The sequence below is a fragment of the Atractosteus spatula genome, chromosome 1, assembly GCF_055471065.1.
Source record: "Atractosteus spatula isolate fAtrSpa1 chromosome 1, fAtrSpa1.hap1, whole genome shotgun sequence".
NCBI lineage: Eukaryota > Metazoa > Chordata > Actinopteri > Semionotiformes > Lepisosteidae > Atractosteus > Atractosteus spatula.
Window position 1 is genome coordinate 13,655,413 of NC_142706.1, and position 20,466 is coordinate 13,675,878.

At 36.0% G+C, this 20,466-nt stretch overlaps 1 protein-coding gene across 2 annotated transcripts in view; it reads right to left on the reverse strand.

Annotated features, from left to right (window-relative positions):
• The window catches only part of papss1 (3'-phosphoadenosine 5'-phosphosulfate synthase 1), a 46,667-nt gene that overhangs the window by 2,019 nt on the left and 24,182 nt on the right, over window positions 1–20,466 (reverse strand). For both annotated transcript variants that reach the window (XM_088915137.1, XM_088915136.1), the window contains exons 8-11: window positions 14,159–14,364; window positions 9,786–9,921; window positions 8,983–9,251; window positions 4,912–5,141 (exon numbers count right to left, since the gene is read on the reverse strand). In XM_088915137.1, the coding sequence (XP_088771263.1) occupies window positions 4,912–5,141; window positions 8,983–9,251; window positions 9,786–9,921; window positions 14,159–14,364 (841 nt within the window). The remainder of the gene's footprint in view (window positions 1–4,911; window positions 5,142–8,982; window positions 9,252–9,785; window positions 9,922–14,158; window positions 14,365–20,466) is intronic.

Consider the following 20,466-nt stretch of genomic DNA (forward strand, 5'->3'; position numbering starts at 1 on the left):
CAGGCCAGCAATTAATAATGTCTTGGGCAGACCAGATCTAAACGTTTGGCTGTACTGCAAAATTATGAATAAAGCCTAACATTACACAGACATGCCCAGCTAGTCTTTGCACCTTAAAATAAAGTACAAAACTAGACACTTTGGTGCATGCAATAACAAAACTACCAATATAATGTATGCCTGATCAAAATCTTACTTTGGGTTGTCCAATTCCTCCGTACACATCCTTTTGCCATTAGCTATCTTATTACTCACCAAGTCACATATATAATATAAAAAAAAAACAGCTCAGAACTTTGTATGTCTCTGAATTCTGAAAAGGCTTTGTTGTTTCTGGGAGGAAATATTTGTTACGTTTTGCAGGAATAAAGAAATACAAACTTTGTTAAATACAAACTGAAGTGCACAGACATGCCCGTACTTCACAGGATTCTGAGGCTCTGGGAGTGTTTTTATTGCATGCATACTTTCTGATTACTAATGAGTGTTAATATGTTTTACTTGGTGTAAACAGCTCTCTGCAAACCCCAAATCTGCAATGCAGATTTGGGTGACAGATGGCAAATGATTTCAGCTGTGCATGATGTACAAAACATTTCCTAATTCATTTCATCTGTTGTTCGCCTCTCGTGTACTGAACACCCCAAGTTCAAGTGACCATAGATGAAAAGCAGGATGTTAACCACTTTACGTACAAGAGGTACTGTATAAGAAAATTCTTAAGGAATTCCAAAAAATCTTTTTAGAAGTCAAATCTAATTGGAACTGTCAAATCCAGAATGAACTCTGACTAATGGATGCAATTTCAGATGGCCCTGTATCAATCGAGCCAGTACCTACAGCAAAATATTTTTCTTTGTTCACTTATGTGTGTAACACATAATAGTTAATATTCCGACATGAAGGATTTAAATCATATAATGAAAAGTTATTGGGAAAAACATTGTATCCTCGAAGAATGATACAGGTCAGTAGTCTGAAGAGAATCAATACCATATTGTTGTACAGAGAGGTCAGCTGAATTGCAGCAACAGACACCAAATACACAAATACAAAAATAAAACTGGTGAACCAGGCTACTACATTGCTCTTGTTCATGTTATTAAGGGGGAAACCAAAATGTAGAAACCATATTCCATAGAGAAAACTTAATATGTGGTCAAATCAGAAACAGCTTGCACTGATTTGTGCCATTACACTTCAACAAAGTCTTTTTGGAGGATTGCTGGCAATTAGTCTTAGCACACATATTCATTTTAAATTTGGTACAGCCCAGCAATCTGCAGAAGAACAACTGAAAGCAGACGGGCTGCCATAAAATTTTCGAAGGCGCCAACTGAAGTCTTTGAAATTCAATTTGCCTTTGCTCTTACCAACCTAAGTCCTCAAACTGGAAGAAAATATCTACATTTGTGAAAAGATTCAACTGTAGTGCCAGGTCCACTTCTAAGCATGCTGTCAAATACAAAGTTGTTTCTGAACATGCACTTAGACAATCCAACCTTGTTAAAAGTGCCTTTACTGGGTGCACCTAAATTTTCATAAAAAATGATTCATGTCTTCAGTGAGCAAGGAAGAACACAGCTCACATTCATTTACACTATTTATCTTTGGGGTAATACACATAATGGAAGACAAGTGCCCTTGCATATTGTGTAAGTTGCAATAGAAAGACATTAGCAACATAATTTGACAGGTCTTTGCCTAGGACATTAAGAACCTTTGCATGGTAACATTTCACTAAAACTGCTTGAATAACTCTTATAGGCAGAATAAACAGCAGATGAAAAGTACTCTAAGCAATCTTAGCATAAGCATGAGAATGTTTACAGCCTGCAACTACCTGATTTCCTCATTTTCATGATTAGAGTAAGTGTTAAAGTAACACCTGTAGTTGCTGTGAAGTATTAAGATACGATGTTATACACATTATCTACTGCTAGTCAGCTGTGAAATCCAAAAAGGAGAATGAAAGTTTAATGTCTAGTGTTCATGGGTAATATTTAAAAAAAGAAATAGAGGACTTTTAATCCATAATGTCAAATGTGAACACTCAAAGGCTTAACTGACCTGAGCACTCATTTAAAAAAAATGAGAATAAATTACACTTTCCTTAAAATGTACTGCACAAAATACCTTTGTCCACTCTTTTCCTCTTTTGAGACAACCAAAAATCAGACAACTTAGTACAACTACAGGAAAAGAGCTTCTGAAAAAAGTAAGAAAAAAGTCAACGAAATAAACAAAATCGCACAACAGCTGTATACTGTACAGGGGTAAAATCGTTTAAGAAAATTTCAACTGGCATTAAGGAGAAAACCTAAGGTCTTGCTTGAGTGGGTGTGGAAATTAAACTTAAATATACTAGACAGGGTCAGGAAGTTCATCTTATCCAGAACTTCATATTAATAGGATTTTATAGTCTGCCAACATTAGAGTTATACAGCTACTGAAGCACATCATTTATTACACAAAAAAGCCGGGTGGTCCTGGAATCAGGCTTTTCAGAGACTGTCTTCTCTGTGTCACCATAATGCATGCCAAATTTGGCAATTTAACTCTTCAAATATATGATGGTGTTCTTCCTAATTAACGAAACATTGCAGGGCTGCATGATACTCATTAGTCAGAAAGTCTACGATGTCCTTACAAGTGTGTAATTAATAACAGTTTCGTTTTGATTGCTTCAAACATCAAAGCTGACAGAAAGCCACAGAACTTTACAAATGTATATATAAAAAGAAACAGCACAAGAAAACTTTCTGCTTATGTTGGGATATAGTTACACACAGTTAAAGAAAAATTAAAAAACACTGGGGTCTTTTGCTTTAAAAGTTTGGGCGTACTATAGAAACCGCCTAAACGTTTGCTGAATAAATTTCTTCCACTTGTGGTATCTGTGGTGTAATTTACCCTCCTCTCTTCTGTGACACTGTTCTCATAATCCATTAGCAGTAGTCAGGGTGATGGAAAATCAAGTGGCTTAAAGGACACAGGAGAAATAACTGGCTTAAACTTTGTAGGAGCTTCCATTCACCATTAAAAGCCTCTAAGCCAAACTCTTAACGGTATGATAACCAAAGAGAAATTCATGTTTACTTGAAATAGCTCAGTTAACATACAGAAAATGCAAGACATATAAAATGTACCTGGGACAATTAGGGGAGACTTATTGTCTAAATAAAATAAAAGGGACATGGCTTATTGAGTACATAGGTATTTCACTCAGCAGATCACTAAGAAAGAAGTCAACAACATGCCTCAGGCCAGAGTTTATTAAATACAGCTAAAATAAAAAAGGAAGAAGTGTTTCAGGACATAGGAGGGACCAATGGTATCCTACCAAATGTACTTAAGGGAATAAATGATGTTATTTACAGCCCATTGATAACATTTTCAATAGTCACTCAACACAGGGGTGACTGGAGAACTGCTAATATAGTGCCTATCCACAAAAAGGATCTGAACCAGGTTATTATAAACCAATGAATCTAACTTTAATTACATGTAAGGTTAAGGAACAACCAGAACTAAACGAGTTCATCACATACATGGAAGTACGATTGCAGCTGATAGTAACCATGGATTTATAAATAGCAGGTCTTGCTTAATTTACCTAAAAGTCCTTTGAACAAACAGTTATGGGCACACAGAGCACCGAGACTGTTTTATAGAGAACAGAGTACATATAACGGGTGAATACTCAAATTGAGGTGTTGTAATTAGTGAGAGCTATACTAGGATCACTGCTCTTCCTAATTTATAGTAATGATCTAGCTTCTGATATTCTTGGTAAACGGGCCAAGTTTGCAGAAAATACCTAAATAGGAATATAAACAGAGAAAGTGTAACCTTCTCTAGACAACATGGAGAAACAATAAAAAAAGAAAACAAAATGTTACCATATACTGTTAAAAGCACAGCATTGTAGTCTAGGGGTGTATCTTAAAATGGTACAATGCACTCGTTAAGTCTTCACTGAGAATATTGTGGACAAGTCTAATCTCCACATTATAGATACACAGTATATTGCTGCTTTGGAATCGGTACAGAAAAGAGCAACAATACACTTTCCAGGTCTTAAAGGAATATCCTACAAAACGGGCTGAAGGAACCAACCTTTTTATTCCTGAACAGACATCCAAGTATTCAAAATCCTAAAAGGTACTGACAAAGTCAACCCAATGGAATTAATCAGAATAAATGATAAAAGATGAACCAGAAGACACAAGCGGAAACTCTCTGAAAGTATATTTAAACCCAACTGGAAGCGACTTTACGCAAAGGGTTATTGGAGTATGGAACAATCTATCCAACCATGTTGTTGAAGCTGATGCCAATAAATGACTGAATGAGATCCTTGGATCATTTAGCTATAAAGTAACAAACAGTGCAGGTGGTCAAACTGCATGACACCTTTCTTTTGTTCTTAAGGTATAAAACTAATCTAAGTAATATGTCTTTGCTTTGTATGCCACTGAACTTTAGAATCAGTATGTAAATTGACTACTTTCAAACTGAATTAAGACTTACCATTATTTTTAATAAAATCACATTACTGAAAGCCACTTTGTCTTTGGGTCTTTGAAATTAAGACATGAGGTGGTTGGCAGACAAGAGCCAAAGGGGGACAGCCCATTGAAAAATGCTGGGAACTAATGGTCATTCAAATAAGAGAAATATAGAAATGATCAAAACTCCTGCAAATCTTACTTTAAAACCAAGTCAAAAAGTATTTGTATAACAAAAAAGCTACAAAGTAGAGGAGACCGTTCAGTCCATCCAGCCCATTTGGTTTGGGAGTAAGCAAACTCCTAAAGTAATGGGCTATTACCTCCTGGGGCATTTGTACTAAGGAATTGAAAAAGTGAAACACAACAATTGCGATATGTTTTATCTCAAAGCACTTACTTTTTGGGGTCATAGAAATCCATGCTCTTCTTGACTTTATTATAAGCCGCAACCTTGAAAGGTACGATTTCCAATGTGATGAGACCTGGGGCCATCGTCAGCACCTTCGCTCCGTGTGTTGGCTCATACAGGTCCTTTCCAGTCTCGGGGTGGGGCATCCCGGCAGGGTCACGACCCACAATATAGAAGTTGGCCCCGGCAACCATACGGGCTCTGCAGTGCCACTGCACCTGCAAAACATCAGGCCATCCCATCAGCAATACACACAGAGCCTCAAACAGGGAAAGACAGCATTGTGTGACTCCAGAGGCACCATGTGACTGACACCCTGCGGATCAAAGACATGTAAAGTGAGAAGTAACGCAAATAGTTATAAAAACTGCCCACACAGCTGCCAAACAATGAAAAACACTGAGTGTCAAATGGAACATCGCTATGTATTAATGTACAGTGCCATGCAAAACTATTCATCCCATTCTAAAAAAAATCCCATTTTGCTGAATTATAAAATGATGCAAATGGGGGAATATGCCTTGCTTAGTCCCGGAACGCCATCATTATCTTAAAAAACAGAGGTGGAGCCATGCACCCTTTAGTTTAAAATATGGTTTTGTGTAGAGCAATCTGATGGATAAAAGTAAGTGCAGTACAATGAGCAAAACAAAGAATTATGTACAGAAGGCTAGCTGAGTTCTGGGGAGAGCCAACTCTGTTAATGTGTGCAGGAGTGTCTAGTAACTACAGTTACAGAACACCTCTTGGAATGATTGATGGCAACCTGGCAGCATGGTGCTACATTAAGATGTTCTTCCACCGGGACAATGAATGTCCTCATGCTCCTCTTGCAAGTGTGATGGATGAGTGAAAAACTTGAGTCCTTCTAAACATTTGTGAAAGCTTATTATGACATCTATGGCTCAGAGACCAGTGAACAGGCAGATACTTGTCCAACCACTAAAAAAAGAAATAGGAAACAAGCCCACAAGGCAGCTTCTGCATGTACTACAGATAGCTTATATTCATGCCATATTCATACTCCAAGACTCTGACTTCCACAGTGTACTCCATTTAACATCCCTTTTGACTACAAATGTTATTCAGAATAATGAATTAAAAGTCAGGGCACCTACTATAAAAAAGCTGCCGTTTCCTGATAATTTTGTGAATTTGTTACAACTGTGGAACACGTGTCCTTCAATGTTTAGTACAGATATACCTGAGAAATAAGGGTGAGGTGAGGTGCTGTTACAGTACATTATGTTCACTTATCACCACAATGCACACAAAAATGTCTGGTAAACAGGCAGTGACTAGTTTCACCAAACAACTGGATCAACAACTAAAAAAGCTGCCTTTTATTAGATGCCATCAATTTTACGTGGTGCCATTTTTACAGCATTGCTGGCTGACAGAAAAAAACTGTAAGGATGTTCCAATTGACAAATAAAAATCTGACAACCCTTTAGGCCCTCTAAACTTCCTCTGCGAGGGCAGATCCTTTTCAAAAAAGGAGAAACCAATGTTTTTATTTATTAGTCTGCTTGGAAAGTTGGTTACGTTTTATGGCTGGAAGAACATAAGATTTGTGTGCCGTCTGGCTCCATAGTTCCTTTTTAATGAGAAGACTTCCTTCGTGTACAAAACAGAGGGATGTTTTTCCGTGAATTGCTGTATGGTGCCACAAACAAACAAGATCACAGGAACCTTACGACTATAGCTTTTGGAAAACAAAAGTTTTACCCTTCCTGAAAACCAAAAGAAAAAATTATCCCTTAATGAAGAGGTGCCATTTGAGTACACACATCCTACAGTCGAAGTACAGTAACATTATCTAGCCTGCATGCATGTTTTTATACACAGCAAATGCAAACATTTTCATTTTTGTTGATTCAGTATGAAAATACTCATTAGTATTTTGTCTGTACAATCCGGGATTTCTTATGAAGCTTTTCTATAAACCTATATCTATATTATTCTATAAATAAAGTTTGTGAAATTAGTATAAAATAAATCAGTAACAAGATTTTTACAATTACAGTTTTTTAAAATTATATTAGTCATATTCAGCATTCCTTTTCATGCCTTTTTAAACTTGAAATGTAAAAAATGTACATCTGCCATTTTCTTTACTAAATTAACTTCTAATTACAGTTCATCAAGGATACAAATTCATGGAAAAGGTACACAGACAGAATATGTACAGAAAGTACAATAGACAGAAAAGGCAATGATCCTTACATTTTAACAAAAAATAAAATGTCTCCTTCTGGTACAGAACTGTTTCAAGTATGGAGGCAATACTTTCAATTGGGATTATGACAAATTCACTGTTCCCATTTTATACGTTTTTATATAATGGTAATAATACAGAAGCAATACAGGACCTACAGCTGAGGTCACTCTTCATTACACTGGTCACTGTTCTTTTGTATATTAAATGATATGAAATGGCATTATTAATGATTTAATAAGCACAGAAAACTTTAAGGAGTTAAAGAGTAAACTTATTTGTCAGTAATATTCTGGGGCTCCATAAGCAGGTATTTGTATCTTAATCAAAACATATAAAAGATCTGAAGACATTCCAACATCAAGCGGTAGCAGTGTAATAAACATGATGAATTTGAAATACAAACATTATTTTACAGTCAAAAGAAGCAGGACAATACTGTTAGCCAACCTAGGAATTCTGTATTAGCTCTCTTTTAGAAAACAGCTGCACAGCAAGTTCAGCTAAAAATTGCAATTCCCTAAACAATATATAGTAATATTTCTTTTATTTTTAAAGTTTCTTTTGTAAATAATTCTTAGTTTTTTTCTTCCATATTTTATTACCTGTAGTGTATGTTTACTGATTATCCATGGATTCAGACTGCTTGAAGCCAAGATTTGTACCACAAGTTATTAAAAACCTGGAGGACACAATAACATTCCCTTTTTTCTTTATTAGTCTGGCACCGGGTCTAACTTGAAAATGTAAGCTTAGTTTTCCCTGCAGGGAATCAATAATGAACCATACAATGGAAACCATTAAGAGATTATTGAGGGAATAATGAATGATTTTACAATTACTGTACTGGTCTGATTTATTTGAAGCAGTCATTCTTAGCCCTGGAGGTGAAACACTACAGCACGTTGGTTCCTAAACTGGATGATGGGGTTGATTGGCAGACAAGGTAATATCGTTATTGATGGTTGGCTTCAAAGTTATTCAGTGAAGTTCCTTTTCTAGTGAATAAAGAGGTACTGACACACAGTTTCAGCTGTTCCTTAGGAGATGGGCCTTCTATCTTCAGATGCACAGACTGTCTTCACTTCCTGCTTATAATCATAGCAGCTAATGGCTTGTTTTTCTGTAAAGCATTTGTCCAACAGAAACAAATCTGGTACCAATGATTTCCAAATGACCTCTAGTTAATGATTAAAGGACAATTGTGTTTTTACTTTAAACCGGCTGCAATCCTTTATTGGCAATCCCCATGGCTTATGTCATTGGAAATGTTCAAGTGGAAAAAAAAAATCAAAGACAAGATCTGTTGTTTTTTCATTTTCCTTTTTTGTTGCTGTTGTTTTTTTGGGAGGATACAGATAAAAACATTTCCCATGTTGCATGTAGTGGTTTTATTTAAGAGGTTTCCAACAATGATAGAAAACTACAACCATACACGTGCAAAAAATTCTCCTGTTGTGATATTTTCACTGCACTTGCCTGTTTACTGAAAAAAGGCTGGCAGAAGCCACCAAACATCCTCCATGTTTTCTGCACCATATTCCAAAGATATTTGTATTTAAAAAGTCCTTACCTTAAACATTTTATTGCAATTTTTACACAACAGCATTTAGAACCAACTGTGTTTTTCAGTTTGTGGGTAGATACAATAAGAAATATTATTCAATATTAATAATGTGAACATTCTTCTGCATCTCATTTTTTAGAAATTTTGAATTTGACATTGAAATTGGAGAACTGAAAAAAGCTGAACCCATTCATAAAGGTTAAATGTCTAAAATAAACAGTTTCAAAGGAAGCAGTCTGGTGTTGATTACACATCCTTAGCAGGCAACGCTTACCTCTGTTGGACCAGCATACATCATGGGAGACGGGAAAATAGCCACAATAGTAGAGTCGGGATTCAGCACACCTTCCTCTAGCACAGCTGCATGCTGCTTCATTCTCCAGGCCAGAGGAACATCGTCATCTTTGGTCCAGCCACCCAGGGGATGAAGCAGAAGGACAGGTCTTCCGTAACCACGCTCAATCAGGCGCTTGTGGGTGTCTTGCATGAGCAAAGCATGGCCGTTGTGCACAGGATTACGCAGCTGGAATGCAAACACTGCATCTAGGGAGATATAAAAGACTCATCTGAGAAGATAGGGGCAGGCAGAGCAGTGATTGTCTAGTGCCGAGGCTCAAAAAAGTCTTGTACATTTCTGTATTTCCGAAATAAAGGTGAAAAGTCTTATTACAAACAGATTATCTAAAGACATTCATATCACCTGACAATCCTGTGCATATATGTATATTGCTATTGCCTATTGTAGACACCAAAACCATGCATTTTGTGTTTGTTGAGCTTTAATATCACCTTTCACACCCAAGCTCAGAGCACCACTGATGCTTACAATTGCTTAGTTTTGTATCTCTCAAACTTCTGAATCCCAGTAAAATAGAAAACTACTAGTCAACTAATGCAATGCTATTAGAATTCAGTTCTACATTTGTCAACTGCATTAACTGTGATACAGGTTCACATTACGTGCTTTTTGTTCATGTGCACAATACACTCATCTTCACAAATGTCAACAATTAACCTGTTTAAAACGTTTGTGGAAAAATTAAAGAAGGGCTTCTGAAAGGAATACATGTGCTGTACCAGCATTCATCTCTTTGAATTTCTGCTTTAACTCAGCAGGGGTAAGTCGATACTGATCCAGCCCATCATTCCAGTAGATGCGATCCAGAACCTGAAGATCACCACCAACCAGCCAGTCTCCACTCTCCATCACCATCTGGAATAGACAAACACAACCAGATGACTCTCAGTACTTTTTCAAGCACAATGTGTGATAAAACAGTTATGACTGAGGCAATAAGGCATCAGATGGCTTTTCCCCCTTACTGTGTAGCTGAATGTAAAACTGCATAAGATACAATAGAGCAGTTTCCAGAAAAAAAATGCTTTTATCACTTTAGAGGTCTTTAGTCTTGAAGCAGACCTGTTTTATGTGGATTTGTTTTTATTAAAAGACAGACCCTGCATGCTAGAGGTGAATAATGCAATGCACAGCTGTTCAATAACCACCCCCCCCCCCCCCGATCTAAAACTGAATTCCCATATGCCAATTTATCAGTTAATGTGGAAACCAACAACAGTTTGTAAACAAATTTCAATTAAGTATTCAAGGATACTAGCTGATAGTTATCAATCAAATGTACCAATCTAAAATTTATAATGCCAAGTATTCTATAAATAATTGTGTTATTTACAACATGTTTTTATTTTTACCAGTCTTGGGCCAATCTTTATTACCACATTAGGGGCTATGTAATCAACAACTCATATATGAGTAGCTGCAACAGCTGCAAAGGAACAAGTAGTGATTAATTCCACACAAGAGGAAGATTACAAAGAGATCTGACAGGTATTCAGAATCCTCAAGGGCACTGATGACGTCAATCCAGGATTTATTCAGAATAGAGAACCAGAGAACAAAAGTGGAAACTACAGGAAGTGCATTTAAAAACTAAGAACAGGAGACTTGTGGCAGTCTGGACCAAACTACTCAGCTATGCTGTTCATACTCTGACTTTCTTAAATAAACAGCTTGATGAAATCATTGGATCAATTACCAAATGGGCTAGATGGGCAGAACTGACATCTCATTTTTAAATTTTCTTATGTTAAAGAAAAGTGCAGAAATCAAGGCAAAGGGATGGTGAAAGAAGAGCCCCCTTTTCACCTCCTCCTGCCCCTTCTCCAATTTTCTCTGCGTCAAAAGACTATAAACCTCTGCTTGTCCCCAAACACATATATGAAACACATAATTACTGATAAAGCACAAAGTAATCCTACAATTGTCAGCAAATTCAATTAATAAAAAGACTGCCTAAGTATAATAAGCAGTCCTGCTACCCTTATTGGACTAATACAGTATTTACAAAGTTTTATTCCTGGTCAATACAACATTACTGGGACACTGATACCTTCAAGGAGGAATACGAGTAAGTTTTCTGGAGCAGTTATAATGAAAGACTGAAAGAACTATAGCTTTAGTCTGGTCTGTCATCCACTGTAAGATGACTCGATTGGGGCCTTTAAAATCTCAAAAGTATAAAGAATGCTGACATCCAGTTATTTGAAATTTACATTAATCAGAAATCATAAAGAGAAATTAATTAATTAAGAGATTAATTAAGAGAGATAATTAACTAAGATCTAATGGATCATCAGGCTTTGCTTTAATGACCAAGGTGCATTACTATTAAAACCTAAAAATGAGTTTGAATGGTATGGTATTAATTGTGTTTTTGATTATTCAGAAACCCAACTTGTCCAGTACTGGCAATGGATCAGACACAAATTTGATTAATAGTCGTATGTTATGAAGTATCAAGATAAACAGTCTGAAAAGATTTGGAACAGATTAAAAAGGAAATTGATTGTATCTTCGGTCTTTGAATCACCCAGAACAGCATTTAAAAGGTCTACATATGTAAAAGATTTAAGTGCATGACTTCCAAATTTACAAATTAACGTGGCATAACTTTCGGGTATAAGACTTTCTTTAATTTTTCTGACACCACAGTTTTAATGCCACCCACTGCACCGGAGGACCGGTAACAGGGAAAATCAGATTACTACATAATACATAACAGGCTCTAGTCTCTAGTTTACATGCTATAAAGGAGACTCTCCATTTTGGCAAATTCTGCTTACTGGACTAAAACCAATCCTTCCCCAAAAACAATCGCTCATTTGATCGAGCTGCACGAGTAAATAAAGTAGGACAATTTGACCACTTCACAAGATTGTGAGCATTACACATGAAAAAAGATGCACCAATGCAAAGTGAAGTGTTAACAGTCCCAGTTGACTACTGTCTACTAGTAGTACACTGTACTGAGTCCCTTTAATTAACTAGGTAAGTCAATCGATAATAAATTCTCAGACGATAGCAAGGTATTTTGAAAGAAGCACCTTGCTCAAAGGTACAACAGCAGTGACCAACCTGGGATATGAACCAAACAGCCTTTGCTCCAGTGCCCATAGACAATTTTGTGTTACTTATGCCAGTGCTTTGATGGCATTCTTCATAGCTTCAAATCAGTTTCAGTTTTTTAACAAAACATGAGAAATGTAAGGAAGAAACATATTTGCACAGTAAACTGTCCACGTTCAGCACAACTATCAGATTCAACAGCTTCAAATTGCATTTTCTGCTCAGCTACACGCAATGTCAATTTTTCTATTCAACGCATTTTGATAAATCACGAACTTTGGGGGAATCTAAAACAACTTATCAAACTGAGCCATTTGTGCAGTTAACACCTAAAAAGAAAAAATGCGAAATGCTATCTGGAGGCCAGATGTGACTGACACTTACATCAATGTGACTCTCAGCCTGTGCAGCAGAGAAACTACGTATCGCTTTGAATTCTCAATTAGTTAAAGTAGGTCACATCCACCTTGTTTCGGATTATTTATGCGGGTTCACTTGATGAAATCAAAGAGCATCTGACCAGACAAGAAGCATGGAAAGATATTCCCTGATCTTCCTTGATTATGCACCGTTAACAAATATGATGACCTGGACTCACCACCTAAAAATTCTGTTCTTCCTACCTGCTGGAATTTACTAGATATGAAACTGTTGTATGGCTGATCCCTGTGTATGAGGCTAGCACTTCTTCCCCAGCTGTAAAAAATGAAAATAAGATGCAACTGTCAATCTTGAATCTTGTTGTTAAAGCCAATACCTTGGCTTCTTTTAAGAAGCTTCTGGAACAGATTTTCGGATCAATTCGTTGCTAAATATAACTGAAACCAAATTAGCAAGATGGTTTAAATGGTCTTTCTAATGTTCTTACAAAACTAATTACCTAAGCACTAAAATATACTTAAAGGGATGGATGAATGCATCTGCTGTCACCTAACTTAAGTTTTTAAAAACCCCCCGCCATACACCATAAGATAGTCAGCTTACTTATTACTTGTTACTTTTTTCAGTAGGTCAAAAGCAGCTTGGGCAGATTTCCAAGAGTCCACTGAATCTGACGTTCATCAACTTGCCAACATTCTTGAGAAGTTAAAAATGGAAAGTCATAAGGAAAGTCATTTAAGAGACAAAAGATAGATAATGCTCTACATCTCTGTGAAGGACTGCCTAAACATTTGTTTGCTGTGGGTACAATAAATGAGCCCATCTGACATCAGAAAAAAATTCATTAGCTTTTATATGAAGAAATACAGGTACAGTAATGCTGAATTAATATCAATTCAATTATATAATCAGTTTTTCTGCTGTTAATATGTCCTATAGCAAATTACTATTACACTTGTAAGCCTTTCCAAAAATGTATAAAGAATGGAATACATTTAATTGTTTAAGGGTAAAGAATAATTCAATACACAATTCCAAAACACCATTCTGTAATTAAATATTTTTCTCACTCGTAATGTGCTGTCAAAGGACAATCTGAAGCCATTTACGTCATGACTCCCTTTATATCCCCATTTATTCCAGCATGACCATCATGTCAACAAATGGATTGAACCGTGTTTAAAATCTGGACTCAAGACGAATCCATAGAACTCAGATCCTATTGCATATCTAATGTGTCTGGCATTGAATCTTGGGACAATTACATTAAAGCTAATCTAACAGTGACTTGAGTAATTCAGTGTAATGAAAATGCTTCGCCTGTATCCAATAGCAAAAAACAGGAGAGAGAAAGTGAGGATTTTTATTGGGGGTGGGGGAGGTTACTGGATTGAAAACTGATAGAGCAGCAAAAGCTCAGCCAAAAAGGTAATGAGTGCCAAAGGTTCTATTTTGGGGTGGGCACCTTAATAAAAAACATCTGTGAAAATAAGGAGGGCCGCGATAAAGAGATTACAATTTCTCTGTAAAGATAAAAATGAGGTTTTCGTCCAGCTGGTGCCCATAAGCGGTTCAAACCTTCTTCAAATCAATACAGGGAAAGTACAATTTATTAGGCAGACTTTTAAAGAGTTTCAGCTGTAACCTTGATATATGGGTGCTCCTTGCAAGTCGTCCCCCACTGTCTAGCACAACGCTCCTCTTTCCTGTGCTCGAAGAACTCCGGGTTTCGGAGAATGGCCACCCTGCGGCCTCCATAGACCAGCGCAAAGGCGGTGCAGCCGTCCAGCCTCTCTTTGTCCTCGGTCAGCACCGGCAGTACTATCGGCACCGACAGGTTAATCACGCCACCTGCGGAGCAAAAAAAGGCAGGGCTCAAACTTCGGGTCAAACAAGGCATCATCAATTTTACACAAGATTACACAGTCTCTGAATGGGCTCTGAGCAAACGTGGATCAGATGTTGCCTGACAATCTCTGTGTCACCAAGTCTTGCTTTCAGAACAGTGCTCACTGATGCTGTAACTTCTAAAAGAAATCACAGGTTTTTAACAAGAAAAAAAAATGAATCACCTTTAAGCTAAATGTGCATACCACAGAAGACAATTAAATGTAATGAAATAAAAAACTGAAGATTAATGGGCTAACTCGGAATACTTGGAATACAATACACATCCACATTTGTGAAAAAAAAACATCTTCAGTGGATTGCAAAAGTATTTTTTTCATTTAGAGTCCCACTGAAGCAAGTTTTATTCCTTTCAGGTGGAACTGGAAGGCTATCAAAAAAAGCTGAACTTGGGATTTGTGCAAAACAGATGCCCATGTTAGGCAGGTTACAATTCTTGCAGCTGTACACATTGGATAAGATCAGATCACTTTATTGGCCATATACAATTTCTTGTATTAGGAATTTGTCTTTTTTCGCATACCCCAACTTGCTCTCCATGAGACACACAGACAGGGAGAGAAGCTTGGGGTCAGCCATTTATACGGCACCCCTGGAGCAGTTGGGTTTCAGGGCCTTGCTCAGGGGCCCAACAAAGTAGGACTCCTCTGCCGGCCGCTGGATACAAACCGACACCCTTCCAGCCACAGGCGCAGATCCTTAGTCACAGAGCCACTGTACTGCCACATTAAATAATTAAAAGAAATAACTGACTTTAAAGAACTTGGTCGTTCAGTGAAACTTCTTCATTCAGTTTATTTGTTATTGTAGTCCTCTTCAACACAATAACAGGTGAATGGAAAAAATTCTGAAATGTAAATATGTTCATGCACTACTAGTGCAGAATGTTTCTCATTCAATACGAAAAAGGGTAATTGTTATTCAAATGTAATTGGCATTTAAGGCTTCTTTCATTGAAAGCAGGTTATCTGACCAAAGGAAAGGGAAACAATTGTAAACAGTTCCCAGAAGGGAAGATTTGGGCAATGTACCAAGGACAAACATGCTTGCGAAATGCCATTAATGTTGGATGGAGGCAATATTTTTGACTTCCAAAAGCAATGTTCTTATTTCTTGTCTCTGTAAGATAACGTTGTGCTAGTTAAATCATTACATATCACTCAAACATAATACTGCACAATATGTCTGGAGCTTAATCATTAATTTTGAGTCACCAATAAAAAAATATTACTTTGTCAACAGGACGTCCTCTGTAGTTTCTAAAACACTGTGTTGCGTTTTGATTAAAATTCTGAGTTTAAAGTACTAGGCCTGCTGCCAGAATTCCAGTCCTGAAGATCATAAGCAGGGCATGGCAAATTAAGGGTAATTTCACAACTGCTTCTCACAGAAATGGATAAAGGAAAAACAGACATCACACCACACAATCGCTGTTTTTACAGTTTCCAGTTCAATCCTACATTTAAGTTATCCCAAGCCTCTTTTTTCTGAAGATGCCTTTTCTTCATCATATTCAGCTTCTACAAATGCGTAAACCCCCCTTCAGTGTGTGTTCAGTGCAGGAACATTTAGAAGAAAGAAGCATCCATCAGTGTATAATTGTATTTCTCTAGGATTCTGTGTTAATCTGAAGAACACTTAATGATACTTAGTCATGAAGATGCGCCATATTCTTGATCATAGGCAAGTACTATACTATTAAAGACTGTTCTATCAAATTCTTTTGCTGGCATGACCCTGACCATTTTAATACCTGTATTGTTTAGCCTTACTAATACATTAGCATCTAATACTGAACCTCAAAGATTGCTCTTAAAATTCCCAAAAGGAATGAGCAAACATCACTCCTAACCAGTGTGCAAAGCTGGTAGACACCTACCCCAAAAGACTTAAAGCTTAATACTTATATTTACTGACAAACAACTAATTTTGTCTTTAAAAATATTCTGTTTGAGCATGCAAGCTTGCAATAAAAAAAACTGATTGGAAAAAGATGTGTAAGTATCACTTGTAATCCAGCAACATTTGAAAACTTTTAAAGGGTCTAAATACTTCTGAAAAGTACTGTATTCTGTATCAGGTTTAAATAACGGGCAGGTTTGCTTGACTGCTTCTAAAACTGCACTGCAGAATCAGTGCTCTCAGTCAATATAGGAATAGTTTTATTTAGATGTTTTTTTCAAAGCCACCTTTACGTTTCCAGGACTGACATTATTTTGGCATATTCAATTTGGCATTACACCTTGATTAAAACAACATGGCCATGGATTTTACATCCAATTGAAATGTTATGCTCCTGATGGGATTCCTATCTTCTATCACCAAAGTATTGCAGACAGCTGTTTTTCATAAGATGAAAAACTTGAAGAAACCTTTGCGCACCCCAAGCTGCCTGCCAAACCCAAATGAAAAAAGAAAATTTTACATGCAACAATGTTTGGATTCATACACACCCACTTGCTTATAATCAGAAAAAAATCTCTATGACTACTTTTGTCTTTCAAGGACAAAACAAAGGGCTGAACAAAGAGGTTCTGACAAGGATTTAATAGTTGGTCTATAAAACAAGTTCAAGTTTCATTTAATAAATAAATAAAATTGAGGAGTAACTTCCATTAAGTAAGAATAATTTCTATTATGTGTAAAAACCCTGCCACAGTAAAGTGCTGTCCTACTTTATTTTTATTCATTAAAATGTACTGATTTAACACTTAAATGTTAAATTTAAATAAGACAACCAGAGTCAGCAAATCAAATGTCAAGAGATGGATTATACCCATGCAGTATATCATAAACTGGAAACAAACTATTCAGTACCTTATATGTGAGGAGGAGATAATGTACATCCATTCAGGATTTCACCAGGAACAAGTGCAATTTAAAGAGTATTTGAGTGATATGCTGATATACTTTTTTCATATACAGGATACTGAATTCTGGAAAGAATGAAGTCTGTTTAGTACCTTAAGATACCCTGGTAAGTTAAGGCATTACAGCAGACTAGCCTTGATTAAATAATGGTATGCTTCAACTTTTCACCATCAGACAGGCAGAGCAATCGTCTTATCAATGCAAAGTTAAGCTTTAGGAAGAAAGGTACCCCTGTGATATTCCTAACACACTTGAAATAAAAGTACACGAAAGCATAACTAACCCAAACTCACAGAAGTTTCCAACTTCTGCCAAAAGAGCATTCAAAGCCAGCAAATTTGTGAAGTCAAAATTGAGAGCCTATGAGAATAACCTTAATAGCTTAATATAAGACAGACTTTACTTATATATGAAGCTTCAGCATCCAATTTGGTCTAAAAATAGTTCTGAATTTCACCACCCTAGAAATGAAACCCAAATCCATGATGGGGAATAATCTGACCAAGAGGTAGTAACATGCAATATCTGAAATGTAAAAGTTATAGTACAGAATTACGTAAAATAATTTTAACCAAACACGTAATAAAGTAATTATTCATTTGTCTTTTGCCATATGCAAATGTCAGGCAATTAGCCATTAAGCTGCAAAGTATCTTAATAAACTTTTTGAGCCTTCTCTACTTGAACAACTGAACAGTGAGGACCTCAGTCTCCTGGGGGTACTGCTGCTTTTCCACTTAATATCTGCTGAGCCAAACTGAACCAAACCGTGAAGATGTCTGAATTTAGTATGTGGATCAGGTAATAGATTTTTTTTGGATATATGCTTATAAAAAAAACAGTTAACGCCTGCAGTGATTTGGCTGAGAGAAAAAAAATTAAAAACTGACTCGTTTCCCATGAGCTGACATATGTTCAGGCATAATGTGAATATTGTATTACCAATGACTGATTTATGGTACAAATTCTGCCAATTCTTTAAAACATACTGGAAGCAAGACAACTTTATGGTAAAAAAAAATGTGGAAACTGAACCTGATTTTAGTTATAATTTCATGTTTTGTGAAAGCACTTTTGCCACAGAAAGGCAATTACCTGTGTATACATTTAATAATAATTATAGTGTCTTGCAATCCTTTCAAAGTATTCTTAATTTACAATATTGGATATATTTTAGTATGTATTTCTTGAGCACTTACGTGAACATTACAGTATTGTGAACTTATGAGAAACTTTTCAGAAATAAAAAATGAGTCCTTAATCAAAATTAGTCTAAACACAGCGGATATCAGAAATGGTTCAAATAACCTTAAATACTCTTCAATTTTCACAGAATAATCGGTCAAAAAATGTTAGCGAACACACAAAAACTTTTGAACATTAAGACCTGTTTCCTTTTCGTTTAAATGATTAGACTGCATTTTGTATTTTCTTTAAAAATCATTGATTTTAAGTTGTCTGCAAAGTACAAATGTATATTGATTTTTACACAGCATTTAAAGCTTTAAATCCAGATATAGCACCAACGTACAATAGTTTTTACCTCAGATATGGTTGGTTTTAACAACTATCCCATTAGCAATATTTGGATAAATGACTGTTGGATTTTCTTTTAGGTTATCCATTTTAGCTGAGACATCTGTCAGAATCTGAAAACGAATCTTCCAGAACAGTTTTAGAACTGACAGATTTTGAATGAACGGTAGCCATACTTCTTGTTCCAAGCGCTAAATTATTATAAACATAATTATACAACTATGCCTTTGATATTTAATAGTTCATGTCCCAAAAAATGTGTACAATTCTTACATGGCTACCATTGGTAAAACTCATACATCACTGCACATGGGATATAATAATTCAAATCATAAATTATATATTTGTTTTAACAATTACCAGCCTGCCCCTAACTGCCAAAACAAAAATAAATATTAGTTTACTCCTTTCACTGCATGTTGTTACACTTTCCATAAGAATTATTTGTTTGGTACCAGTATTGTGCCATCTCTCCTCCAGAACACTGTATTAAAGTCTCAGTCTCTGGCTCCCTCTATTGCCCATGCTCAGACTACCACTGCACCAGTTTTTTTTATCCAATATATTTGCTGTCTACACTCCACATTAATCCTTCACAGCAGCAAAGTGAGAGAAAGAAATTATAGGTTATACTTCAAATCACATTTTTCAGCCCCTTTAATTTATGTCCCATTTTGTGAAATTACAAAAAGTATAAACACACTTTTCATACAGATTTTTAATCAAAATGTCAGTACTTAAATTTACAGATGAAAGAAATTAAAGGTCAGAAAAAAAACTGCAAGAAAAATCAATAACTAAAATAATGACTGCAGAGGTGTTTACCCTGTTTGCTACAGCAAACCTACATTTATCTCTGAAGCACAAAATTACACTGATAAGTCAAAGGAGGGAATGGTTATGATTTTTCTTATAATTTTTGTTGATTTTTCCTTATACCCTTCTCCTGATATAAATTTTTTAAAAACCTTATCAAATCATCACAGAGAAGGATGCGCTTATTCTGAAATCATGAGGACCACTATTATTGCATGCACAAGGAGGACTTTAAATGTGACTTGTCAGTACAAATTTAGGTTTAACATGGCAAAAGGGGTGAAAACTTATCCGATCAACATTTCAGTTTTTCAGATTTGACAACAAAATGGGACGTCATTGAAAAAGGGTGAATACTTTTGCAAGGCACTGCATATAGTTTGAAATTAGTTAGACTGTTTTTAAGTAGGCTGTACTGTGTCCTTTCACAATCATGTTTGTAATTCTGTACATACAAAAAAAGGTCTAATAAAAAGGTATGGAAAAAGAAGTATAACATGATGGATAGTGCTCTGGACTCATAACTTTGGCCTTTAATTTTGATTACTCCAAAAAACGAAGTCCGTATAAATCTGTATAAATATAAGTCAAACTGACAAAAACTATTAATAGTTTCTTTCCTTTGTAATTTAATCAATATATATATGCGTGCATTTCCTGAAACATTGTTCAACAACACAAAACTTCCCAAGTCATAGAAATAGTCCAAAATTATCATTAGCACCTCAACATAAAATAACCCTTTCTTTAAATTTGATATTCAACATATCCACAACACTGTTTTAACACAATAATAGATCAGCGATAACTCCTGTGTTGACA